Source organism: Canis lupus, chromosome 5 (genome assembly GCF_048164855.1).
Source record: "Canis lupus baileyi chromosome 5, mCanLup2.hap1, whole genome shotgun sequence".
Taxonomy (NCBI): Eukaryota; Metazoa; Chordata; class Mammalia; order Carnivora; family Canidae; genus Canis; species Canis lupus.
The window spans coordinates 57,306,760-57,334,246 of NC_132842.1; the positions used below are offsets into that span (position 1 = coordinate 57,306,760).

General features: G+C 41.5%; 1 protein-coding gene across 21 annotated transcripts in view; it reads left to right on the forward strand.

The window, feature by feature from the left end:
- Positions 1–27,487, forward strand: part of ARHGEF28 (Rho guanine nucleotide exchange factor 28) — a 288,373-nt gene that overhangs the window by 209,639 nt on the left and 51,247 nt on the right. For all 21 annotated transcript variants that reach the window (XR_012031376.1, XR_012031375.1, XM_072826802.1 and 18 more), the window contains 10 exons: positions 3,581–3,636; positions 4,686–4,734; positions 6,779–6,923; positions 6,998–7,125; positions 8,745–8,885; positions 12,526–12,773; positions 18,042–18,164; positions 19,455–19,572; positions 22,401–22,655; positions 24,223–24,299. Coding sequence is in view for 19 of the 21 variants with exons in the window: in XM_072826802.1 (XP_072682903.1) it covers positions 3,581–3,636; positions 4,686–4,734; positions 6,779–6,923; positions 6,998–7,125; positions 8,745–8,885; positions 12,526–12,773; positions 18,042–18,164; positions 19,455–19,572; positions 22,401–22,655; positions 24,223–24,299 (1,340 nt within the window). In the remaining 2 variants the exon portion in view is untranslated. The remainder of the gene's footprint in view (positions 1–3,580; positions 3,637–4,685; positions 4,735–6,778; positions 6,924–6,997; positions 7,126–8,744; positions 8,886–12,525; positions 12,774–18,041; positions 18,165–19,454; positions 19,573–22,400; positions 22,656–24,222; positions 24,300–27,487) is intronic.

A 27,487-nucleotide genomic window follows, 5' to 3' on the forward strand; every position in this document is an offset into this window, starting at 1 on the left:
TTACAAACTACAGAAGATGGCTATTCGTATTTTCATGGAGTCCGTTCTAATTATTAAAAAGCTGGCTGTTTATACTGATGTTTTATTGGATTTGAAATACGTTTACTCCTTATTGTACATTTAAGAATTTCCCAATTTTTTTTTCACTACAAAAATGTGGTAAGGGGCATCCCTGTACATATAATGCTATCCACATCTATCTCTCTTTTTAAAGATTTTTTATTTGTTTGAGAGTGAGAGTGCAAGCTGTGGGGAGGGGACTCTCTGCTGAGGGAGGACCCCCGCCCCGGGCCCGGTCCCCGCCCCTGGCAGTCAGGGCTCAGTCTCAGGACTGACATCGTGACCTGCGTGGAGATCGAGTCAGATGCCTGACCAGCTGAGCCACCCAGGTGCCCCCCGCACTGTCCTCGTCTTCAATTACCTTACGTTCTAACATCAGTATATGTTACATGTCTCCTTTAACCCACAGTTGTTTGGGTTTTTTTTTAAAGATTTTATTTATTGGAGAGAAGATGGGGGAAGAGCGGGAGAGCACAGGTGTCAGAGAGGGGGAAGCAGGTTCCCCTCCACCAGGGAGCCGACGTGGGGCTGATCCAGGCCCAGGGATCGGGACCCCGGCCAACGGCAGCTGCTTAACTGGCTGAGCCCCCCCAGGCACCCCTAACCTACAGTTTTTTCACAAGTTTTAAGATTTACAGTTTTTAAGAAGAGGAGTGTTGGAGGTTTAAACCTTGGTTATTCTTTTTTTTTTTTTTTTTCACGGAGCAGGAGATTTTGACGTGTATAAGCTCAGCTGTTATTAGTAAATCTTAGGCGTGTATTTTTGTATATGAGGGTTACTATTTCTAATCTTAAAAACATATAAAAACATAGGTATTCAAAATTCTGATGCTTGCATTCTTTTCCGTGAAAGCCTGATTTGCGAGGCTTTTTTTGGTTTTTGCTTTTACAAATACTGTATTTCTATGAAATTATTTTTGTTTATAAATAGATTTCACTGCTTATATTCAGGTGTTACATTATTTGGTGCACAGGAGTTCGCAAATCACAGCTTTACTGTGAATTTAGCTTTCATAAACATAAAATCACCCTTTTAATTTGTTGCCTTTGGCATTGCTTTTTACCTTGTCTAAATTAATATTCCTCTTGCTTTCCTTTTCTTTGCATTTTCCCTATTTCTGTATTTTTTTAATTTTTAATTTTTTAAATTTGGGGCAGGTGTCTTTAATTTAGCTCTAGTTAATCCCATTGAGAGATAGTTTTGTAGCAAAGACTTTTTAAAATTGTTTACACTTTTATAGCTGTCAAACTATCTTGTAGTTCTTTGCTCTTTTCCTGGATGTCTGATTCATCTATTTATAGATAAAAAACGTGTTTTTATGTGCTTAGGGATTTGGCAAGATAAGCTCTTGTAATATTGACTAGTGGTAATTCTTAAAGCTTATACTTGAATATTCTTAAATTTCTCTTACATTTACCCTTTTTGCCCCTAGACTCTATTGGTAGACTAGATTATTAAATTACTACTTTTATGTTGTATGTTTAATCTTTAAAGAATAGTGTCCCATTTCAAGAATAATTTGATATTTGTATTCAGTTCTCTGTCTCTGCTTACAGAGATCTTTTAGATATGATTCTTTGTTTAGTGGGTTTTACTGATTTCCTCTCCTTTTCTTTTCTTTTTAAAAATAAAGCTGATTGATTCTTGAACTTTTTATCTCGATTCTGCTCTTATAGTTTGAGTAGGAGTTCAGGTAAATCTTTTTTTCAAAAGGATTGTTGGAGTGATCTGTTTTCTGAAATGTTGTATATCTAAGGAGGAGGCATATTTTTGCTTCCTTCTTTCACACACACAAAAAAAAGACTTACCTGGCTAAATAAATTCCTAGGCCAAAACCTTTGCCCCAAAGACCCTGTGAACGCTGGTCGGTGAATTTTGGGCAGTGACTATTACAAGAGAAAAGTTTGGGGCCTGTCTGACCTTATTTCTTTGTTGGTGACCTGCTTTTTTCTGTCTAGATGCTTGAGAGCTTAAAATTTTTCAATCATACAGATATTGTCAGAGTGTCTACAGAATAGATATCGTTTAATTCCTAGAAAACAGTGAGACCTTTTGATTTTTGCCTTTTCTTGTTCTTTTTTAGCTCAGTGAAAGTTTTTGTCAGTTGTAGCTTTGACTCTTGGCTTCTGATGTAATTTTTTTGATTTCTTCCTTGGAGAAGTATGGTCTATATTACCTTTTTGGTGTGACATCTTCTATTTTATAATTATACCCTCCTTTTTTTTCTATATTTGGGATGGAATCTTTCAAGTTTTATTTCCCAGTGCTGCTTTGATATTTTTGTTGAATTGATTCTTCTCAGTTCGACCCAAGTTCTGCTTTCTTGTCCCACAAAGCTCCATCGCCCTCTCATCGTGCTGGACTGTTGTCAGGTCCTCTTCTCCCTTCATGGCCTTTGAGTCCTATTTTATGTCTATTTTGTGTCCCTGAGGGGAAACACATTTCAAACATCTAAGTTTTTCTTCTCTGTTTCTTCTCTGATGATTTAATAATCATCCAGTGGCTTCATTTTCCTATGAGTTTTCAGTCTAACTTTGTGGTATCTTATAGTTTCTACCTTTTTTTCCCCCTCATTCACTTGTCCTGGAAGGAGGAGAGAGCAATCTGATTTCCACGTTTGCCAGCAGGACCAGTACGTCAGGATAATCCTGACCTCTGTTCATTGACCATTGAGGTATTGGCTAAAATGCCTCTGGAGACTCCAGTGGGAGGAAGTTGGGCCCACTTCTCAGTGGGTTATGGGCACTTTTCCAGGGTGGCTGGGATGGACCTAAATGGGACTTTCTACCCACCAGGAAGGATTCTTTCTAATGAAGAGTGTGATAAGTCACAGGCTCCTCCCTCTGCAGTGTGTGTGGTTGGTGGGACGAGAGGGTCACGGTGGGTAGGGTGGAGGCTGGCAGGGAGGGAGGGCAGGAGGGCAGAAAGCGGTCTCCGGACACAGGGGCAGCTTCCTGTGAGGATAGCCTGCATCTCTGAACCAGCGGGCAGAAGGGGGCAGACAAGCTCTTCCCTTCTTGGAGTGAAACTGAAGCCACGTGTTTTGTGGCATAAGACAAGCAAGTGGCCAACTTGTCTCTTGGAATGCGGCTGCCTGTGGTTGGCGGCAAGTCCTCCTGGAGCCTGACTCCAGGAAAAGCTCTTTTCAGCATCGTTGTGGCTTTGCTTTCTTTCTTTCCATCCTGCAAGGCATTGTACCTGGTAGGGAGTGGGCCATTGCCACCAGCCAGATGTCAGAAGTCCCTTGCAGTGTAGGGCACGTGGTGGTAAATGAGTTCCCAGGCGGACGCAGGAGTGTGCATCGTGCGTAATTGCAGGCTTCATCACTGGTAAGACTCGGCGCAGAAGGGGAAAGATACCTCCAAGGAAATGAAAATATGAACCATGTGCTTGTGCTCAAGTCGTGAGGCTACATGTGACTTAGTTATTTTTCCTTCTGTTTCCCCAATATTTTTATGTGCCACTTTTACGATGACCAGTAAAAGCACCATGTCACCTTACTCATTTTTTGTCTTGCAGACTGTAATGCAAACGTCCACAAGGGTTGTAAGGACGCTGCACCTCCGTGTACCAAGGTGATCTGTCATTTGTTTTACATGGGCATTTGTAGCTTTGTTGCTTCCTTGTCATCTGTTTAGGTTTTTGTTCTTTTATTACTGTCTAGATTTGTTTCTAAAGTAATCATTATAGTGATTAAAAAAATCACATGTTCAAAGTGCATATTTATTTCCTGGAACTGTACACTCTTCGGAAATAGGAAAAGCTCAGATGTGGCCACCTGTGTTATAAGGTACAAGTAGGTCAGTGTCTCTGTTGAGAACTGCTAGGTTTACAGTGTAGACCTCAAGCACATCCGTATGAAGTCTAGAGCAGTAATTCTCAAACATCAGCAAATGTCAGCATCACCTGGAAGACCTGTTAAAACTAGATTTCTGGGCCCCATTCTCATAATTTCTGATCCAGTACAGTTGGGGTGGGGTCCGAGAATTTGTATTTCTATCAAGCTCCCAGGTGGTACTGCTGTCTTGGGACCACACTGTGAGGCCCACTGGAATAAGGGACTGGGCTCTGAGTTTGGGATCCATCACATCTATTTGTTTCCTACTCTAACGTCATGTCAGAAATGTGAGTGAGTGAGGTGATGATGCTTCAGAGAGAATCTTAGGGGTCTCGCATCTCTGTGCCAATTGAAACCCACAGCGTGCCCGGTCACAGTTGAGGGTAGTGTTTCAATACCCACGGGTGTTGTGGATCCTAGGCAGGAGGGTTGGTGAGAAGGAGGAGGAATGAGTAGGAGGAAGGCTGTGCCGACAGGAGCTCCTCCCTCAGTCTCGGTCTGGACTCCTGAGTTGGAGATTTCTGCTTCCCAAAGACTTTGAATAAAGCCAGGATATTCACGATGCGTGTTCACGAGGCATGCCTGCATTACAGCTTGCACGTCTCATTATCCCAACATTTTTGTCTTTGGTGCATTTAATGTCTTTTGCTCTAAATTCTTTTTTGTTTGAATTAAGATCCCAAAAACAATATACATGAGAACCCTGTGTAAGTGGGTGAGCCCTTTTTTTATTTTAGCCAGATGGAATTTAATCTTATTTTACGTGTTTCTAATGTTCTTTACCAGAAATTCCAGGAGAAATATAACAAGAACAAACCGCAGACCATCCTTGGAAGTAAGTGACGTGGAAATGACAATTTCATGCCTACTGTACTTTTCTTCCAAGGCGTAATACCTGCTCCTTTTGTTTTCTCGTTTGTCCAAATGTTTCTTCTTTCCTTACACGTGATTAGTATAATATTTAATTATACAAGGAGGTCAAGGATGGTATGAACTTCTATGCCAGCCTAGTAGCCTTAGTGCTAGGTGTACTATATGATCTTTTATTTTAGAGAGGACTATGGGGGGATGTGTTAGGATATTGCCTCAATTCTACTTGATAACGTAGTGTAATGGGCACTATTGATTTAATAGCAACCTTTGAGGGAAAAGAAAACATGACATTAAGCATACACGACTTTGTTTTCCTAGCATTAACACGTTCTTAACTATACACATACCTATCACGTGCTTCTTCAGAATCAGAGTTAGGGACAAAACCCTAAGGTTTGGAGTCTCCAGGCCCTGATGTCCATTATTATAGTGACCTGGTCCTGCTTATTAGCTGGGCCTGAAGCTGTGATCTCATCGCCTCCTTTAGGATGACAATGAAACTTCAAGGCACACTGCTGTTTTTCTCCATATGGTTAAATTTGGTGCTTCTGTTTTTCCTTGAATTATATATTGCTTAATACGAAGCAGTATTTCTTTTTTTTTTTAAAGATAGATTTATTTATTTATTTATTTATTTATTTATTTATTTGAAAGAGAGAGAGAGAGAGAGGCAGAGACACAGGAGGAGGGAGAAGCAGGCTCCATGCAGAGAGCCCAACGTGGGACTCGATCCCCAGTCTCCAGGATCAGGCCCTGGGCCAAAGGCAGGCGCTAAACCGCTGAGCCACCCAGGGATCCCCGAAGCAATATTCCTTACAACTCACTGGCAGCCTTTGCCAGTAGTTGACATCACACGCAAGAACCAGGGACCATCATCTCCTAAGTCTGAAAATCTTTCCGTTTGTTGTGAGAGGCTGCAATTTGTTCTGCCTCAAACATTGTGTTGCCTGCCATTTTTAAGTTTAAGTTTGTGGTCACTTTTCCTTCGAATCTCTGACAGAGTGACCAGGTTTCCAGAACCACTTGAATCGGGACAGTACAGTAGGCAGATCCACGGTGATGTGTGATTGGGGTGTGATGTCATACAGGTTAAGCTAGTGCAAATAATCACACCTGTGACACCGTGGACACCCCTGCTTGGACAGAAGTTCCTTTGACTGTAGTTGTCAGGCACTTTTCAACTGCATAAGGTTAAACATGACAATAAAAGGATCTTAAAATTGACACAACTCCTTCTCTTTACTCTGCAAGTTGTGAAAATAAAACTGAATCATCGTGTCTAAAATCCCTTGTAGTACCCCAGGGTTCCGTGTTACGTATTCATTCTCCTCTGCTCTATCTACAATACTGTGGGACTGAGACATTTTCCGAGGGTTGTATAAGGTGCACATCCAACGTAAAAGCATTTTATGCCCGTAACAATTTAGAAGAAAATGTTCAGAAGACATTTAGGAGAAACCAGGAAGGTGCTGAAGCACCCTATAGTGTTCAGTATGTGAGAGGGAGGGGCTCAGCTTGACCGGCAGGTTTCGTTTGCCTCAAATTGTCACCCTGTAAAGAACAGACTCCCCAGCGTCATTCCAATCCACTGACCTGCTCTGTGTGTGTGTGCATATGTGCATGATTGTTGGTACGTACAATATGCATTCTACTAATAGTGCTAATAACACCTTGCGTCTATTTAAAGCCGCTGTAAGGAGCACAAGCAGTGGTTTATGGGAAAGCTCTCTCAGTGTTTCCCCATTCCATTTTCTTGCGTGAGCCCAGCCACCCACAGTCTCCAAGTGGATCTGCTGATGCAGGCCTGCTGCATGGGGATCAGGAGGGGGTGACATGGAAGGGACATTTGGAGCAGGTGTCAGGATGTGGCCAGGAGACTGGTGTCAAGGCTGGGCCTGCGATGTATTAGAAGCAGCCCTTGAGTGTTCTGTTTCTTGGCTTTTGAGTGACTTTTGTAATTACTGCCCTCTGTGAAAACCGCATGAAGCACCCATTGTGATTTCCAGACTCTTCATTTCGAGACATCCCGCAACCCAGTCTCTCCTTGCACCCTTCTTCCTCCATGCCTATCGGATTGCCCACTGGGAGAAAAGAAGCTTCTGCCCAGGCCCATCCCTTGTCCAGAAGTGTTCCAGGCACTGCCTTGGAAAGGTAAGGCTTGGTGTGCTTTCTCCTAACACCCAGAGCCACTGTGGGAGCTGATGGTCCTCCCTCTTTCCCTCCAGCTTCAGAAGATCGGGGCTATCCCTGGAGTCTGAGAGTGACGGGAACAGCTGGAGAAGCAGGTCTCATTCCGATGAGCTGTTACAGTCCATGGGCTCTTCTCCCTCCACGGAATCCTTCTTAATGGAAGGTGAGGAGAAGACATGTTTGTTTGTGAGGATTTGCCAGGAGGAATTTTTCCCAAAGGATCAAACATATACTCTCTTTGGTGTTGATTGGTTGTTTTTTGTTTTTTTTTTTTTTTTTTAATAATTCTGTTTCATGGCAACTTTTTGGTATAAAGTTTTTTTTTTTTTTGATAAAAGAATAAAAATTTAGCCTCAGTGAATATTGCCAGGTAGTGGCCAAGGATATATTAAATAGACTTGTGGCATAAAGATAAGAGAATGAAATGCACTGTGTGCATGTTACTGTTTAAAAGGGTTTTCGAGCTACTGATGGGGGCACCTGGTTGAGCATCTGCCTTTGATTTCAGCTCAGGGAGTGACCCCAGGTCCCAGGATCGAGTCCCACGTCGGGCTCCTTGCAGGGAGCCTGCTTCTCCCTCTGCCTGTGTCTTTGCCTCTCTCTGCGTTTCTCATGAATAAATTAATACATAGAATCCTTTTTAAAAATTTTTTCAATAGAATTTTGTTTATTCATGAGAGACACACAGAGAGAGGCAGAGACACAGGCAGAGGGAGAAGCAGACTCCCTGCAGGGAGTTGGATGTGGGACTCAACCCAGGTCTCCAGGATCAGGCCCTGGGCTGAAGGTGGCACTAAACTGCTGAGCCATCTGGGCTGCCCACATAAAATCTTTAAAAAAAAAAAAAGAACTGATGAATTGGAATAGGGATCATATGTTAAAATACAAACTTCACTTAGTTAAGCTGGGCTTGCCGAGACTTCTGAGATCTGTATGCCCACCTGTTGCCCCTACTTCTAGGGACTAAAAGCATTTTTTTAAAGCATATTTTGTAAGATAGGATTTAACCTGGGGAACTGCGCGTTGTATCCAAGCTGTATCAGTAAGTGAGGGAGGACCGAAGGAAAGGGGAGCAGCAACAAGAGAAAGGCCTGGACTCTGCTCCAGGAATCCACTGCTTTTATTTTCAACTCAAGTCTTTGAATCCATCGTCATCTCACACTGGCTCCTCTGAGCCGGACTCCCTCTGAGGAGTGCTGTTTGGGCAAACAGGATTTAGTTTTCCTGGAAGGAGTATATGTGTGTGATGGCAAACGCTGTCAAAAAAATCTCTACTCAGCTGTGCCTGGAGCCCTAGTGCCCTGCTTTCTTGTTTGTGTTAAGGACAGCAAGCCAAGTCAAGAGCAAATCAAGTGGAGAAGTACGAAATTCAGGTTTGAGTAGACACTGCAGAGTAACCTGGGGCAAAAGAGACTGTGTGTTTGAGGTTCTGTAGGCATATTGTGCATTCTGAAGGTTACCAAAGATTACAAAAACAAAATAGAGCATGTCAAAACAAACAAAAGAATCTTGAGATGTCTTGTTATTGTCGTCGTGTGTTTGGACGTAGTCATCATCACTGTTTTAATGATTCTTTGCTTTCATGCGAGCTGCCTCGATTTGGACCCTTTCACCAGTTTGGTTTTTGGGTGTCTCTGTTCCACATCAACCGCATTTGGGGTTAGTTGTTTCTGGGTTCAAAGCAGGTTTATTTTGTGAGATGAATCCGTGGACGTAGGTACTTTGGAAGGTGTTTGTTCGTGGTACCCCATTCCTGGCTTTTGTGTTCTACACGCACACTAGATGTCGTGGACTCTTCTCTGTGGAGTGACCTCAGCAGTGATGCCCAGGAGTTGGAAGCAGAATCCTGGAGTCTGGTGGTGGACCCCTCCTTTTGCAATAAGCAGGAGAAAGATGTCATCAAAAGACAGGATGTCATTTTCGGTAAGCATTGAAAATATGCTCTCAGGCCGAAGCAGGGTGGTGGGGGGAAAGAGCATGGAGCTTGCAGTCCTCCAGGCCCGGGTTCAGATCTCCATTCTGTTCCTTGCTGGTCGCTTGATCTCAGACAAGTGGTTTAATTCACCTGGATCTTAGTTTTTCTGATGGTCACGTTTAAAACGCGAGACTTGATCGAGGCGTTCTCTGTATGTGGTACAAGGCAAATTTTATTCCTCAGATCCTTTTCAAGTTTCCTTACACGTGGCCTGTACTTCTTTTACTGTAAGAATCACAGTGAATTTTCTCATGCTGTAATGCAAGGCAGCCGGGCAGCCGGGTATGTAGCTCTGCAGGTTGCCCCATGCACCTGCGGGCACCCCTCACTAGACCCGGCGGATGGGCCGCACCTGGGTCACAGCAACATGAGCCTGAGTTCCATAGTTGTCGCTGTGAATTTCAACTCTCAGATTTTACTGTTTCAAACAGTTGGGAGCAGAGGCAATCTGAATTAGGGGAAGTTAGTTAAATGACAGATGAGTTACAGAAAAATAAAGCTTAAACCATTTAAAAATACAAAGTGGTTCCTCAGAAGTCATTCCCAGAAGGTACCCTACTTTAAAGATGGGGCTAGCTCTTCCTCTTTTTTTTTTTTTTTTTTTTTTTACCAATTCTTTGTATGCGATATGGGTCCCAAAGTCTGGTGGCGACGGATTCTTTCTCACCTGTGTCAGGTTGGTGGTGGTTATGCAGGTCAGGAGCATGGTTTGAAATCTGTCCGGGGCTGTATAGGTAGGAAGATGCTGTCCTTTTACTTCTCTTGCAGTTTATATTATAATTTTTCTTTGTTTACTTATTAATTTCATACATTAAAAATATAATCTAGCCCATTTGGGATGATTTATCATGTGCAGTTGTTCACAGCATAGACTTTGGGGTCACAGGGGCTTGTAATCCAGAGAAAATCCCTCCCTCTCTCTTCATTGTCTTTAAGGATGAGGAAAATGATTCCTATTTTTGGGCTCATAATGGATAATTAGATAAAAGGATTAAATGAACTGATTTTAATAAGTGCTTTTAGTGCACAGTCGGTACAAAAAACATGATCAGAAATAATATTTTGGAGCTTGTGGGTTGAAGAGACTTTTGTGTATGATAAAATAATAAAGCTACGTTTACATTTGTTTACCCTCCATGGCTAATATTTCAGAGTCTTCCTCCCTGAGTCTGGAAATACTCACTAATCTCCAGCTGTACTTACGGTGCTCCCACAAATCATGAATTATTTCCTCTGATGCATTTTTATAATGGAAATAGAATTCACATGCCACAGAATTCACCCCGTGACAGTGTGCACTTTGGTAGGTTTTAGTACGTTCCTGGAGTTGTCCAACCATCATCCACTATCCAATTCCAGAGCATTTGCCTTCCTCCAAAAAGAACCCTGTGCCCTTAGCACACCCTCCCCATGTGCCCCCCGCCAGCCCTGGTGCCCGTGCACCTGCTTGTCCCTGTGGATTCTCCGACCCTGGGGATTTGGCACCAGCGGAGTCATACCATATGTGGCAGGCTCCTTCTCCTTAGTGTAGTCTTCACAGTTCATCCACGTCGTTTATCAGTACTTCATTCCTTTTTGAGGCTGTATGTCGTTTCACTGTGAATATACCATGTTTTGCTTAATCATCAGTTAATGTTAATGGTCATTTTGGACTATTTCCACCCTGGGGGAGGTCACATCATGACTTTCTGTTTAGCCATGGGAACAACTGCCAGATGATTTTCCAACGTAGCTGCACCACTTTACACCCCCACCAGTGACGTACTGGGGATTTTGCTTTGTCCGCATCCTTACCAACACATTTTTATTGTCTTCCCTTTTTATTACAGTTAGCCTCATGTGTGCAAAGTGACTTTGGGTTTGATTTGCATTTTCCTGCGAGCTAATGCTATTAGTGTGCTTATTGGTCATTCGTATATCTCTTTGGAGAAACACCTGTTCAAATATTTTGCCCATAGTAAAGTGGGTTTTTTGGTTCGTTTTTGTCTTTTTACTGTTGAGTTATAACACTTGTTTTAATACTCTGGATGCAAGTCCCTTATGAGATATTTTTCTTGCATTAAAAAAAATTTCAGTCCTTTTACTGGAAATGCCAGCATTACTCTTCCCATAGAAGCTTAGTAATTAGTATCATTGGCAGCTGCACTTTATTAAACATTGATATTTGAAAACCAAGCTTGTTGAAAAACATCTGATTGTATGTTTCTTGCCATATTTAAATTACCTGTAGTCCTACAGGTAATCCTACAACCTGTAGTCCTTGCTGTAGTCCTATGACCTGATACGCGTTTTCCTTGAACACCTCCGTTTTTGAGAAACTCTCTTTCCATAGACATTGCATGTAATTTTAGTAATCCATGCTAAGAGCTGAAATTCCTCTCCCCTAGTTTCTGTCTGTTGACTCCATCCATGTAAGAAGTCTCCTCTCTGTCCCTGGGCTGGCCCTTGGCTGCTACCACGCAGCTGGCCCACTGCCCCCTTTCACTTTTTCCTCTTTTGATGAAGACTGTTACTTGCTTGGAGGTTTAGAATGAGCTGTCTACTAGCTTTGGGCGCTCAGTTTATTCAGCTGGGAGTACAGATAAGATCTACTTACTCGGATCTGAGAAATAAGTAATGTATACTATCCGACAAATATTAGCACCTCTTGTGTGCCAGGCATTCAGTCTGGAAACCAGGGAAATAACAGCGAACAAAATGTGCACATTTCCTGCTCTCGTGAACTTACTTTGTTGTAGGGAGACAGCGTACATGACCTACGTACAGTGTAGTACAGGGTATGTGTAGAGTACATAGCAGAATGTAGGTACTGATACGTGCTGAGAAGGAAAATAGAATAGTAGGCTGTATCAAACAGGGGCACAAGGGTTTTAAATGTCAGGGCACACAGGGGAGACATAAGAGACAAATAATATTTGAAGAGACCTGGAGGACTTTGGGAAGGAGACCGATGGGTTTGGGAAGAAACCATCTCAGGGTGAAATAAGTCAATCGGAGAAGGACAAACATTATATGGCCTCATTCATTCGGGGAATATAAAAAATAGTGAAAGGGAATAAAGGGGAAAGGAGAAAAAATGAGTGGGAACTATCAGAAAGGGAGACAGAACGTGAGAGACTCCTAACTGTGGGAAACGAACTAGGGGTGGTGGGAGGGGAGGTGGACGGGGGGGTGGGGGTGACTGGGTGATGGGCACTGAGGGGGGCACTTGATGGGATGAGCACTTGGTGTTATGCTATATGTTGGCAAATTGAACACCAATAAAAAATAAATTTATAAAAAAAAAAAAAGAAAGAAACCGTCTCAGGCCATTGGAACAGCAAGTGTGGAGGCCTTCGAGTAGTAGCTTACTTCCCCCCATTCCTTGGGCTGCCTTTTCACGTTACCCCCAATGTCTGTTGATCATCACACTCTGTTTCCTCCTGGAGAAAAGGAAATCAGTGCTGACTCTTGTAGTGAAAGAGTATCATCGTTCATAAATGTCCCCCCCCCTTTTTTTTTAGTTTGTATAATGTTTGGGGTTTAGCCACTAACGGAGGTCATTGGAGTACTTGGCCATTAAAGCTTGTTTCTGCGCGTGTGTTTCAGAGCTTATGCAAACAGAGATGCATCATATCCAGACCCTGCTCATCATGTCTGAGATCTTCAGGAAAGGAATGAAGGAGGAGCTGCAGCTTGATCACAGCACCGTGGATAAAATCTTTCCCTGCTTAGATGAGTTACTTGAAATCCACAGGCATTTCTTTTATAGTATGAAGGAGCGAAGGCAGGAGTCCTGTGCTGGTGGTGACAGGAATTTTGTCATCAGCCGAATTGGAGATATTCTAGTACAGCAGGTAAGAGGGATGTGAAGGGCCTAACCTCAAACACCCAAAGGTTTGCAGACACTCTACAATGTTAAGAGCCTATGAAATAAGTCAGTCGGAGAAAGACAAACACTATGTGGTCTCATTCATTTGGGGAATATAAAAAATAGTGAAAGGGAATAAAGGGGAAAGGAGAGAAAATGAGTGGGAAATATCAGAAAGGGAGACAAAACATGAAAGACTCCTAACTGTGGGAAACGAACTAGGGTTGGTGGAAGGGGAGGTGGGCGGGGGGTGGGGGTGACTGGGTGACGGGCACTGAGGTGGGCACTTGATGGGATGAGCACTGGGTGTTATCTATATGTTGGCAAATTGAACACCAATAAAAAATAAATTTATAAAAAATAAAATAAAATAAAATAAAATCAATAAAATAAAATAAATAAAAAAGAGCCTATGAGAAACTGGAAGTGCTTTACCATTACTGCCAGAGGGGATTGGTTGGTTTTCTTTTGTTTGATATCCCTTTGTGTGCCTGGTGGCTGAGATGCTTTAGCAGCCAGTGACCTACATCTGTGTGTCTTGGGACCTGGTGGGATGATCCCTATCCCTCTGTCCACTGGGAGTCACAGCCATACATAAATCTCTTATGTAAATTCTACTTAGACTTGAGGTGATGGCTCTGTAATAACAGGGCTCCCTACCCATTCGGGCCTGTGATAGTCATGCCGATAACCGCACGATAGATGTAGGCTCATCTCAGGAAGGCTGTGGAAGATGTATTATCAACAAAGCCTTAGGGCTCATGCCTGGGGGACAACACAGCAGATGTCACTAAAAGGAGGCACTTTTGAGGCACTTGGGATGTGTAAAGCACCATGAGAATGGATTGTGCTACTCTCCTTATAGAAAAGGAAAAACAAAATTTTGGCAATTCATGTTGGCCTTCTGATCTCTTTCTGTGATAAAGATGCTAATAGAGAAGTTAAATAACTCATGTTCAGTGACCATACTAGGACAAACACTTTCAGGGTGCTTGTGTGCATATTGCCTCCTTTCCTTCCTCAACTCTCTATACAAGGTAGGTATTATTGTCCCCATTGTACAAATATGAAAACTGGGGCGTGGAGAAGGTCATGATTTTCTCAAGTTCACTTACCTCCTACATAGCATAACTGAGATTTGAATCCCAAAATCTGTTCTCGTTGTTTAGAGAGTTAGCTTCATTTGACGTTCTCTAGATAAATACCAAAATGTCATCTTCTCCAAAAGACTAATTTTGAATCCATTTCACTGTGCAGCACACGATAATAGAGTCCAGATGTTGGTTCATTTACTAAAAATGGAGGGGAGTTAAGTTCATTGATACAAATATGCTTAAATAGATAATTTTAATGCACAGAAACCCCCCTCACTTAGTTGTTCAATAACTATTTCGCATCTAATAATTTAAAAATCTACATTAGTAGCACATTCTTAAATCAGAGTAATCTGCTTTGCAGATTATCTATAAAGTCCTAGACCTGTTCTGTCCTCATAATTCACTGGAAACCTACAGTGCCAAGTTAACAGACTGTAAAGCCCTTTGCAAGACAGTTTGAATGAAAATGTCAGAATATGTCTGAACTACAATCTGGGTGCATTCAAAAATGAAGTTAAAGATGTTTTTGTCATTTGAAATGATTTACGTCTCTTTTCTTGACAGGAATACTGTGTTTTGAATCTAATTCAGAGCACTTTTGTTCATAAGTGATTTTTCATAGTCAACATATGTTCTATCTCTACCAGTTCCATTTTTAATTCATTGCTGTGCATAAAGCAGGACTTAAATTGAGAATAAGGTTTGGGAAGTTGGCTTTTGCCCAGGATGAGCTTGGTGTGCTGCTTTTGGATGAAGCACACATTACCCTTGGGGAAAGATTCTTGATTATTTAGGGAAAAGAATCTAAGCCTGCTTTTGTGCTGCTGTCATTGGCTGTGCATAGGGCTAAGGCAAAGGATCTCCCCCAGTATGATAAAAAGTTGTCTCCTGTGGAACATATTAGCGGAATCTTGAGGCAGCTGGTGTCGGTGTGGTGCTCTGGGAACAAAGGAATAGCTAGCTATTGAAGGGATGTAGGGGGGAAGACTTGGGGGAAATCCCTCACTCTTGGGCTATGGAGAAGCTTAATCAGGAGGCTAGCCTGGAATATGATGCTAATTTAGTCCATGGAAAGAATTGGTATTAAAAAGAAATTGTGGGGGATCCCTGGGTGGCTCAGCAGTTTGGCACCTGCCTTTGGCCCAGGGCGCGATCCTGGAGTCCCGGGATCAAGTCCCGCGTCTGGCTCCCGGCATGGAGACTGCTTCTCCCTCCTCCTGTGTCTCTGCTTCTCTCTCTCTCTATGTCTATCATAAATAAATAAATCTTTAAAAAAAATAAAAAGAAATTGTGAACATGAGGAACATGGTTGGTGTAAAGTAGGAGTTAGCCAACTTCATGTGCATAAGAATCCCTTGAAGCTTGTTAAAAATAAAGACCGCTGTGTTCCAACACCCTAGTGGTTTTGTTTTTGATGGGATTGGGGTGGGACCTGGGATTTGGCTTTTTAAAATTTTTAATTTTTGAGATTATTTTTTCCCCAATGCGGACATCTTGCGAAACTATTAAACAGTATCATAAGTAGGATACCAGCAACGATGCAGTCAAGATAGAGAACGTACCCACCATCGCCATCATCACAAAGATTCTTCATCTGGCTATTCTATAGCCACACGTACTTCCCTCCCACCCCTACCTCCTTCATTGTTGGCAACAACTAATCTATTCTCTGTTTCTATAATTTTGTCATTTAAAAAATGTTAGATAAATGACATGTGTGTTGTATATAGATTACACGCATAACATGTAATCTCCCTTGGATTGGCTCCTCTCCCTCAGCCTAATTCTCCCAAGAGTCATGTAGATGATGGTGTGTATCAGTAGTTCATTCCTTTCATAGTTGAGTACTGGTCCAGCGTATGGAAGTCCCACAGTTTGTTTCATCACTCACTTGTGGAAGGACATCTGGTTGTTTCTCGTTCTTGGCTATTAGAACTAGAGCTGTTTTGGGGTGCCTGACTGACTCCGTTGGTAGAGGGTACAGCTCTTGATTTGGGGGGTTGTGAGTTTGAGCCTCACAATGGGTGTAGAGTTTGCTTAATAAAAAAATTTTAAAAGAAGAAGTAAAGCTGTTTTTAAACATTCATGGACAGATTTTTGTGCACACTTCAGTTCTCATTTCTCTGGGATAAGTGTCTGGGTTGTATGGTAGTTCCATGCTTAATTTTGTGAGAAACTGCCAACTATTTTCCAGAGTGGTCGTACTGTTTTACATCCCCATCAACAGAGTACAAGTAATCCAGTTTCTTTGCATCCTCACCAGTATTTGGTGTTGGCACTATTTTTTATTTTGGCTATTCTGAAGGATGTATACGGATAGCTCATAGTGGTTTAAATTATAATTCTCCCGTGGCTGATGACAGTGAACATCTTTCATGTGCTTATTTGTTAACTGTATATCCTCTCTGGTGAAAGGTTGACTCATGTCTTTTGCTCATTTTCTAATGGATTGTTTTCATACTGTTGAATATTGAAATTTCATTATATATTCTAGATCCTACTCAGATCTGTGATTTGACTTTGTCAGATATATGATTTGCAAACATTTTCTGAAGTCTGTACTCATTTTCTCAAAGTTTGATGAGATCCATTATTTCAGGATTTTTCTTTTAAAGGCCATGGTTTTGGTTTCAAGTCTAAGAACTTTTGGTCTGATCTGGATCTCAAAAGATATTCTCTTACGTTTTTTTCCTAAAGGTTTTACAGTTTTATGTTTTATATTTAAACCTGTGATCCATTTTGGGTTAATTTTAGTTTAAGATATGAGCCGCAGGTGAAGATTCATTTTTTGGTTTTGGTCAATGGTTGTCTAATTGCCCCAGTGCCGTTTGTTGGAAGGAAGGATCAGCCTTCCTTCATTGAATCGCTTTTGCTGTCAAAAACGCATTGGGCATTTGGGGTTCCTACTCTGTTCTGCTAATCTATGTGTCTATCCTTTCACATGGTCTTAATTGTAGTTATATAATAAATCTTGAAATTGGTAGACTGAGTCCTAGTTTTTTAAAAAAAAACTTAGGTATTATCTTTCCATCTAAATTCTACAATAATCTATTATCTATTTCAAAAAAAAACTTGCTGGGATTCTGATGAGGATTGCATTAAACTTGTAGATCTGTTTGGGAATATCACCATCTTTACTATGTTGATCTTTCAATTTATGAACATGATGAATCTCTCCATCAGTGTGGATCTTCTTTGATTTTTTTCACTAGTGTTGTATAGTTGTCAGCACGGAAGGCCTGTGTGTACTTTGTTAGATTTTTATCTAAGTCTCTTTGGGTTTTTGTTTTTTTTTTGAGCAATCATAGGTAATTTAAGAATCTGCCCTTGAGACATACTGACCTCAAGCATAGTTAAAACTATGAGTAAAGATGAAAAGATCAGAGATGGGGATGTAATGCTGAAGTACTTGCCAAGGGCTGGGTGGGTGTGTTTCTCTTGCAATAATATTGAATATTGCAGAGGCCAAAACATTGGCATTCAGGTAATTCAGTTTGTTCCCTCCATAGTACCTTTGGAATCTAATATGGCTCCCATCTAGATTTTTCTACAGAGCTGTTTCCTCAAGTTAAGCTTATTGAAATATCCAGCCGTATCTCTATTTGTCCATCAGTTAGCAAATTGGTATTCTGATTATTTATCTTTTGCTTTTACCTGCTTCTTGACACATTTGTGATGTGCTGACAAAAATCAAATTGCGAATTGAGTACTGAGTCCGTGGGCATGATTGGTTCATCAATGTAAATATCAACCCATGAGAGTTCACACCTTCTTGAGCCACCCCCCAAATGTCGCAGCATAGCTTTTCTTTAGTCTGTAAAAGTAATAAAACAATAGGCTGAAATGATAAAGTTGCTCAAACACCCCCCCCCCCAAAAAAAAAGTAAAAGATAACAAATGTTTTTCATTTGACTGATAACTGAATTAGGTCTGTACTGTATGGTATAACCACAGAAGGTTGATCTCTTCCCCTTACCTCTTGGCAACTTCTGACTTTAATTTAGAATGTGTTTGGGGAAAAGTAGGGATTGTGCTCAGAAATTTTATGTTTATTCTTTACTTGCCTAGAATATATTGAAATCTATGAAAATTGCATGTTCTTTTCAGTGTTTAGAACTGATTACATTGATAAACCATCTTTGAAATGTTACTCTCAGTTTTCAGAAGAAAATGCAAATCAAATGAAGAAAATATATGGAGAATTCTGTAGCCATCACAAAGAAGCTGTTAGCCTCTATAAAGAACTCCAACAGAATAAGAAGTTTCAGAATTTTATTAAGGCAAGTATTTTTAAACTATTACAAAGTGGTAAACCAGCTTGGGGAAATAGTTCGTGCTTTCTTGTTTCATGACCTTAACAACGTGCACATCTGACTTTCAGGGGAAAGAGAAGAAAGCGATAGGCTCATGGCAAAGATGGAAAGTCTCTTCTTCTGTCTTAGTGAGATATTTCTCCCAAATCATTTCCTTTTGTATCTTATATTTATAAAGTGCCCTCCAAGCTTTTGACTACCTTTGTCATATCCTGGGTTGTCGTTTTATGTCCTGAGAAGTAATAAACTAAAAGAACCTTAGTAAAAATACACAATCATCCCCACCTCCACTGGATTAATTTGAAGCAAATCCAGAACATCATATAATTTCACATTTATGTAATATGTAACTCTAAGCAATGCATCTTTTATTTTTTAAAAACTATTCATTCTTTTTTTAAATTTAAATTCAACTTGCTAACATATAGGACATCATTAGTTTCAGATGTATTTTTTCAATACATCTTTTAAAAATTACAATGATATTATCACAGTAAGTTAAGAATTATTCTTTAATACCTTCAGACAGCTGGTCAGTATTCAGATTTCTCTAAAAAATGAAATGAAATTGGATTGCTTAAATCAGAATCTGACTGAAGTTTACATGTTGTATATGAGAGCTATATCTTTTAAATCTCCTTTGATTTGGATGTTCCCCATCTATTTACTTTTCAGTGTGCGATTTGTTTGTTGAAGAAATTTGTCCTTCAGAGTTCCATAGATTGTACATTTTTTCTTTTATTTTGAGAATGTTAGCAGATTCTCCTCCTCCCCACAGAACACACATGTGTATTGAGAACTTGAAAACTTAGAGAATACTTGGAAGTTTTTAGGAAAAAAGTTGGCCTGATTAGAGAGAACTCTAAGTGCTGTGATGAATAATAACAAATGTAGAGGAAGACTGGTTAGAAAAACCAAGAGCTAACTGCGAACTCACGCTCAAAATGTAACTTTGATTTGTGAATATTTTCCAGGAGCAAGAGCTCCTCATAAATCTTAACACTTGATAAACTTGCCTACTTTTGGAATTAATCGCCAATACATCAGAGTAATTTGAAACTTCTTAATCTTGGAGAGTTAGGTTATTAATAGATTAATGACATAGTGTACGATTTAATGACAATCAAGTTTTAATTAATGTATATTATGTTGCATCTGAATAGAATGATACAGTAGTAGAGTCTTTGAATTATTAAACTCAAACCTAAAAAGAAGCTATGGTTTCTGTATATAAAAATGTATGTATATATTTTTAAGCTTCGAAATAGTAATCTTTTGGCTCGACGCCGAGGAATCCCAGAATGCATTCTGCTAGTCACTCAGCGCATCACAAAATACCCTGTCCTGGTGGAACGGATTTTGCAGTACACAAAGGGTGAGTGATAACTTCCGGGATAAACATCTACCTCTGACATTAGTTTTAAGCATAGCTGAGGTGTCGTCAACAGATACAAATGCTTGTGGCCTGTGATTCATGAAGATTATTAGGGAAAAACTTGTAGACCTTTAGGATATGGATCCTTTTGGAGAGGTTATCTTTTAAAATGTAGCTTGGGCAGTCGTCTGAATTGCTCCAAGCAGCCCGAGCCAAGCAGTGTTCTTCATACTTTGTCTATCCCCTCTTTAATTTCCCCATATCCAGATCTTCTTAATGCCTCTGCTTCTTCCTCTTCCTACGACCATACCAGTAGTCTGGCGAAACATACCCCACTGACCCTATCACCAGATGTCAAGTCTTCCAAGCAGTGAATTATTAAATTGAGAATTATTTATGATGGAGCTATTTTTAATCCCATCGATTCATCATGTCCCAGTGGTAACATCTAGGCATCCTGTGAGAAGCTAATAAAGCACATGGCTGGACCACAGGCTCCTTGGAGGACAGAGAAGGCCTGTGTCTTCTGGTTCACAACTGGATTTTTAATGCCTGGTGCTGCGACTGGTACAGGAGAGGCTGTCAGTAAATAAAAACCTATCAGTACAATGAACGAATAAATAAAAATGCCTGCTCCTCCAGCTAGCTTACTGAGCTTGAGTAAATTATTTGTTGGATGGTAGCATGTTAGGTTGACAGGGGCTTGGGTTTGGAAGCATGTAAACTTGCATTGCCATTGCATATACTTGGCTTTACGGCTCATTAGTTGGGCACGTTCGTTAACTGAGCCTCGGTTTTCTCCATTACTCAGTGAGACTAATAATCCTCAGGGAATTGTTGTGAGGATTAAATGAGATTGTTGCATAAAATGCCCAGTGCAGAGCCTGGTATAAACAAAAGACTCGATACGTGGGAGCTATTTCTGTTCCTTCATTATGACCCGTTGACTTGGAGGTAATGAAAGAAGTAGTGAGATCTTAAATGGCCACTCTAAGAAAGTCAGCCTTCAATATCCTCTTTTTGGGAAGCGATCTAGGCACACAGAAAGGCATGAATGTTTCCTTTTTTTTTTTTTTTTTTAAGTCACATTAAGAATTAAGTTCAGGCAGGAATGGTAGCCTCTGTTCCTTGTATCCCATTCTCAGTGCTCCCTGTAATTCAACATAAAAGAAAATAGAACCACAAGACGAAGAGAAAAGTCTCATAAATGTTGTTCTCAGCAAAAAAAAATGAAAACAAAATTAAGACTTTTAGTTTGCATGATGTTCATATGAAGCGTAAGGTCTAATACAATAGCTCAAAGACTAAAATCCGCCCGGCGTGTTAGGCCCGCTACTGCTACTCAGAGCCACCGCCTGCCAGATGCTTGGTAGAATGAGTAAGAGTCGTTACCGCTGCGAGTCAGGAACGGTGAGTGTGACGTAGGGGTAGCTGTCCCGATGCCTCCTTAGATCAGGCCTTGCCACCGGCTGGTTCTCGCGCTCTTTCGCTCCTGGGGACATTGATCTACGCGACTCGGTTATGGCAATGCTTCTCAGACTTCACTAGGCCTAGTCCTTTCCTGTGGATCTTGCTGACACACAGGTTCCATTGCAGTTAGGTCTGAGGAGGGGGCCCAAGCTACTCAGCCAGACTCCCAGGTGGGGCAGCCCGCCATTACAGGACCGGAATCTGGCCCCCATGGTCAGAAGACGGAGCCTTTTCTCACTCTTACCCCAAGTTGCCTTATAGCTCAACTTTGATTTTCTTTACTCTCCTTTCCCATATATGAAGTATGCTCTTTAAAAAGGAGAACCTTGGTGGGGCGAGGGGGGTGCTGCTTCATGTTTGGTAAGCAAAGAAGACACTTTCACAGTGAGAAAGAAGGATCTTCCTTGTGGAACATCCCTGCCAGGATCCGTTCCTTGATTTTCTGGAACAAGCTTCATGCTTGTAGGACATTAACAACCTGGAAGTGTTGAGACTCTTTGAAGACTTGCCGTCTCACTTGACTGCTGTTTCTGTGGATTTCTGCTGCTGTAGACTTTCGTTGTCTCTGCCAGTTTTTTTCCTCTCCTTCTGGCACCTTCTGACCTCCTGAGACTTTCACTTCTGTTTGCCTCAGTAAACATGAACTAGGTGTTCCTTATCATCAAATAGGAAAATAGTTAAGTTCACTTTCATCTGAAGTTCTAGAAAGCTATTCCAGAAACTCCTCCAGAGTTTTTTTTTTTTCTTAATATAACTGAGAAATAGGAGCAGCAGCCTATGTTTTAAAGAAAAACAACTGGAATTGATGATTATCTACTATAGGCATGACTATGGCTGACTCACTAGGCACAGTGCCTTTGTCCCATTTTTCTTTTTAGGTTGGAAAAGTGTTGAAATATAATTTTGAATATTTTATGGCGGGAGGGATCCAGGAAGGCAAATGAGTCTGAGGCCTTTCCAAGCCACCCCACAGCTCCCTTTCAGGAGAGGATCCTAATTTGGGCCTACAGATTGGCTAAGTTCTAAGAAATTTGGTGAAGGGCTTACTTGATTACCTGGGTCTGGGAAGGTAATGTTCATTGCTCTTAGGGAAGGTCAGACCAGTCTTTATAACTCAGACATCTTACTGTGTGTCAGCTGAACCTTATCTGATAAGTAAATCTTTTATAACTAAACCTTGTAACAGTTCTTTTTGGGAGGAAGGGTGCAGAGTGATGATAAGGCATTTGAACCTAATCCAACATTTTTGTCCTGTGTTTTTTTTTTTTTCTATTTGTATGATTTTAATTGCATTTAAAACTAAATTCCTTAGCACTTCTGGCATATCCTATAGTGTTCTTTTTTTTTTTTCTATGCAGAAAGAAGTGAAGAACATCAAGACTTGTGCAAAGCTCTGTGCTTAATTAAAGACATGATTGCAGCAGTGGATTTAAAAGTCAGCGAGTATGAGAAAAACCAAAAATGGCTTGAGATCCTAAATAAGATCGAAAACAAAACCTACACAAAGCTCAAAAATGGCCACGTGTTTAGGAAGCAAGCACTGATAAGTAAAGAAAGGACTCTCTTATATGATGGCCTTGTTTATTGGAAAACTGCTACGGGTCGTTTCAAAGGTATTGTGGCTCCAACAGACCAGTTTCTCCTTCTTTCACATATGTTACTCATTTAATAGGACAGATTTTCAAAAGAAGAGTGGTTCAGAGATGGCAGGCACACACACAAACCCTGGGGAAGTGGAAAGATTCCCGTAGGCTCAAGTCATGAACCCCAGTAGGCAAATGCTACAAATCTTTGGTGGGAGTTTGCTGCCCCAAGCAAAACTCTTCATATATGTTTTATGAATTTGCAATTTGGGATACTTAAACCAAAGGAGCTGAGAATTCTGCTAATTGTTGGCACAGAAATATTACCCTGGCAAATGTAGTGTGTTGAACATGAGGCAGTACGCCCACACACCTAGAGTCTGTGTGCCAAGCCAGCTGGGGGCTCTCACGCCTTCGAGGGGAGAAATGAGCTCTGAAAGTCCTATTTCTTACTGAGTAATAAGATGCACAAATGTACATTTTGGCGGTGGTGCAGACTTTTCCTCAGTGCTCCTGTTTGGCATGACCTGGCATTAACCTATGTTCATCTAGTTAGACTCTAAGACCATTTATTCAGCTTCTGAAGGGCTGATTCTGATCCAGACTCTCTTGGCTCTGAGTACACACTATAGAATCACCTTGGGAGCTTAAAAAAAATCACCCATGTTCAAGTCTTCTCCCAGATATTTTGATTTTATTGGTCTAGGGATGAAGCCCAAGCATAGCAATGCCTAAAGGCTCCCAGCTGAGTCCACTGTGCAGCCGGGGTTAAGGACCACCGGTCTGCTCTCTGTCTCCTTAATGTATCTTAATAACTTCCTCAGGTAAGGGAGAGGAGGAGGTTGTTAATGTCTAGTTACTCCAAGGTAACTAGTTGCTCAAAGGTAACCCTTCGGAGGATTATCGAGCATTCGTGGTGTTTGCAACTAACAACCGAAATGGGATTTGTTGATGCAGCAGTGTTGCGGCTAAACATTAACCACAATTAGAACATTAACCAAACTAAGACATTAACCTGTCTATAGACCCCAGCGCCTCAAGTCCTTTGCTCTCGGTCCGTTTCATCACATGAGCCGTTTGCTGACTCTGTGTTAGGATGTTTAGTCGGCTAGTAAAGGTGAGTTCCTGTGAACAATTTGTGGGGCAGTGTATGATTATTGCAAACTGTGCCCGGGTCTAGACATAGTGATTCAGCAGATTTGCATACAGAATTCAAGGCAGAAGTCGCCCTCTAACAGTTACCATTAAGCTTCTTTTTCTAAAGGTGAGGGCTTGCTCCATTCTATTAGAACCTTGGTTTGTCAGATGTATTTTTTCCCCATTTTGAAGGCTACAGTATTAAATGCCGCTAGAAATTTAGCTATACCTCTAGTTACGCAAACATGCATGCTTAAACACAGCTAAATCTAAATTGTAGAGTTTATCTTTGGCTATCACAGCACAGGCATTTTCATAAAGGTTCTTTAATTACACTAAATCTTAGTCATCTTCTTTTTAATAAATTGGTTTAGGTTTCTACCACGAAATCAGAACATTTGATAAAAGTATTTGAATAGTAGCTCACTTCATTAATACTAGTAATATCTTTTCTTTGAAGATATCCTGGCTCTACTTCTAACTGATGTGCTGCTCTTTTTACAAGAAAAAGACCAGAAATACATCTTTGCAGCTGTTGTAAGTACACAGCCATGTGATACATATTTTAAATGGCCGAGTCCCACGTATCTTGGAAAAATGCCTAAAATTCCTTGTGAAATTGAGTAGTCGCTGGCAGGAGTGTACCCATTATATTCCCATTTAGTATTAGCGATTGCAGTGTACCAAGCATCTCATTTGGTTTAACAAGAGTGAAAAGTATTGATTTATCAGAGCCCGGAGTGGTAGTCAGCTAATTCAATTAACTGCTTGTTTAGTTGTCAATTGTTAACATAAAAATACTGTAGGACTTTGGTTCGAGTTGGTGGACAGGCACTGGCCTAAACCCCTCAAGTGACTCTCTGTCTGACTCTCTTGGCGTATCTTCTAGATCCCTCCCACCCCCTTCCCGACCCTGCTGTCCCAGGCACTCAGATGTTAATGCTGGCAACAGCGAGTCTCTTCTGGAATCTTGTTCTGTTTCCATTAGTCCATCCCTGCTTTACCCGTTGCTAGCCCTATTCATAACTATCATGATGTTCCTTCCACCAAACAAGAGGACACCATTGTGTTATCTAAAGTTTAAAGAAGTTTCTTCCTTATTTTGACTACAGTGACTACTAATTACAAAGATTATTCATATGAAGTGTATCATTGTAGTGTATTACATTAATCTCCTTGATGGTGCAGAGTTAGACTAGAAGTCAACCAGGGTTTAACTTTTTTTTTTTTTACACAGCATCTTATCCAAAATGACTCACTTTTAAAGAAGGAAAATGTCATAAATTAACTTTGTCAGCCTCATGGAACAGTAGGCCCTGTTAAAGGAAAGAATCTAAGATGCAATGCCATTGTGGGCATTACAGTGGTGGCTCTCTAAAATGGTTCTTATTTATCATCCATTGACTGATAGGACATTCGGGTACCACTAGTAGATGTGATCAGTTCCAACTGGTTAAAACCAAACCCAAAGCTTATCAAAGTTTCTCTTATGCCATTCAGAGCAAACAAAGAAGCATGCTTTTCCAGGGTGGATTTGGGGGAGGAAGAGGTTGGTGGAGTGCCTTTCCAGCCCATCTGTGCTTGTCAGGTAGCCCAGTAGGCCTTGTCCCCCTGTTGGGCACGTTGGGCTGATGCCAGGTTGCATAGGGTCAGGGATTACTTCACAAGGCTACTCCAGAGGCTAGCAAGGAGGTCTCCAACAAGTCCCCATGGCTCTGATGCATTTGAACTGTATATATTGCAGATTTCATGTAGACTTACTGATTTGTCCCTCAGCCTCTCTGTGCTGTTGTTTGGGATGTTGTGAACAGAGAGAAAGTAGGCAGGAAGGTGGAACCATTTTGTTTGTTGATGGGAGGTGAGGACCATGTAGAAGAGAAAACAAATGTGCACCACACCTTTACAGAAACAGAAGTTTGTTCAAAACCAGAGAGCTGAAAGATAAGCAAATTGTGCTTTCTTGGGTGTTATTACAGGTCACGTGACCTGCTCTTGGGTTGAAGGGTAGACACAGCATAAAGACAACTACCTTATTTTCTAAAACAACATAGCATATGGACTGAGATGAAGGTGTGATGCTCACCCAATAGTATGACTTGAAATATGGATCTGTCTTGTGCGACCTCTTCAAGAGTTACCTGTGCCAGCCTTAAACCACATTTGCTATGAAGTGAGATGTTAGGAGTGCAGTCCCCCAAATCCCAGAATGAAGGCGGCCACAGCTTAGCACCTCTTGGTAGAAGGTGCTTGGCTCTGGACAACAGTGAGATGATGCTGATGCTGTTTCATGGAGATGCTAGCCTGACACAGCGCAGCTTTGATAAAAGCCAGCTAAGCCCTTGTCCATGTCAGGGAGCAAAATAGAAAACATTACCCACAAAGAGTCGAGGGCACTGTGTTGTTCCAGCACATGCTTTTGAGTTGCATCATACACATTTAATTAGCACAGCCCTCCAGTCGTAAGGATCTTATAGTGGACACCATGGAGGAATTGCTGTATCAGCGAGGGTCATACAAGTGACTGGGTTTCCTGGTTCTCCTCTTGGCATTAGGGAAAGTTAGCATCATGGTCATACCCACAGGTAAGTTTCTCTGCTCTTTGTGCTGTTCGAGAAACTTCTTTAGGAAATGCTTAACTTGCTACATGTTACAAAAGACATGATGAATTTGGAAATGGCCAGAAGATGAGCAGCTGATACCAGCAGAAGAATGGTGTTCCTTTTTTTTAAAGATTTTATTTATTTATTTATGATAGACCAAGAGAGAGAGGCACAGGCACAGGCAGAGGTAGAAGCAGGCTCCATGCCGGGAGCCCGACGTGGGACTCGATCCTGGGACTCCAGGACCGGGCCCTGGGCCAAAGGCAGGCGCTAAACCGCGGAGCCACCCAGGGATCCCAAGAATGGCGTTCCTAAAGAGAATTTTGATTTTAAAGAGAACTCAGCGGCAAAGGGAGTAGGAACCCACATCCATGAAATGAGTAGGAACACATAGGTATGTTCATTAAATCATGGGTTACTGAGTCTAGGAGGATCTCCTGAATATTAAAGAAGCTAACTTCAAAATGAACAATAAAAGAGACAAGGGAACGTGGAGGGGTGCAGGTGCAAGTTCAAAGCAGGAAGAGTCTTAGCTCTCGCTGTCACTTGGGACTTTGAATGTCCTTCCCAGCAGATACTGGTGATGCCGTATCAGCCACTCCATGGAATCACAAATGGAGGCAGGGTGACGAGGCTAAATGTAGCAGTGACTTTTCCTCTTCCCCTGGGGGCAGAGGCTGTCAGCCTACCTGCAGGGATTGGCAGGAAACACACAGGAGGAACTGGGAGTGGGCTTGGGATTGGGGATCCCATGGCGAGTGCTGGAGACTGGAGCGAACTGGTGAGAACACGGCCTGTCTCGCTGAGGGCAGGGATGACTCGGCTACAGCCAGTGTGTTCAAGGGAGTACATGGGCCCATGATCGCCATTCTGCTTTGCGCAAGAACCTACACATCTACAGTTTGTTAAAAAAAAATTTTTTTAAAGGGGGACGGGAAATCCCCCAGCTTTTAAATGTTGACAACTGTTAAATCTGTTTTTAATATACTATGACACAAGTAAGACATCTCTGCAGGCTGGGTTAGGTCTGGGCATTAGCAGTTATTAACATCTGTTTCTAAGGTAGACCCGTTACTCCCATCCCCAAAGATTTAATTTGAATTCTTGATCATCTCTAGTGCTCTT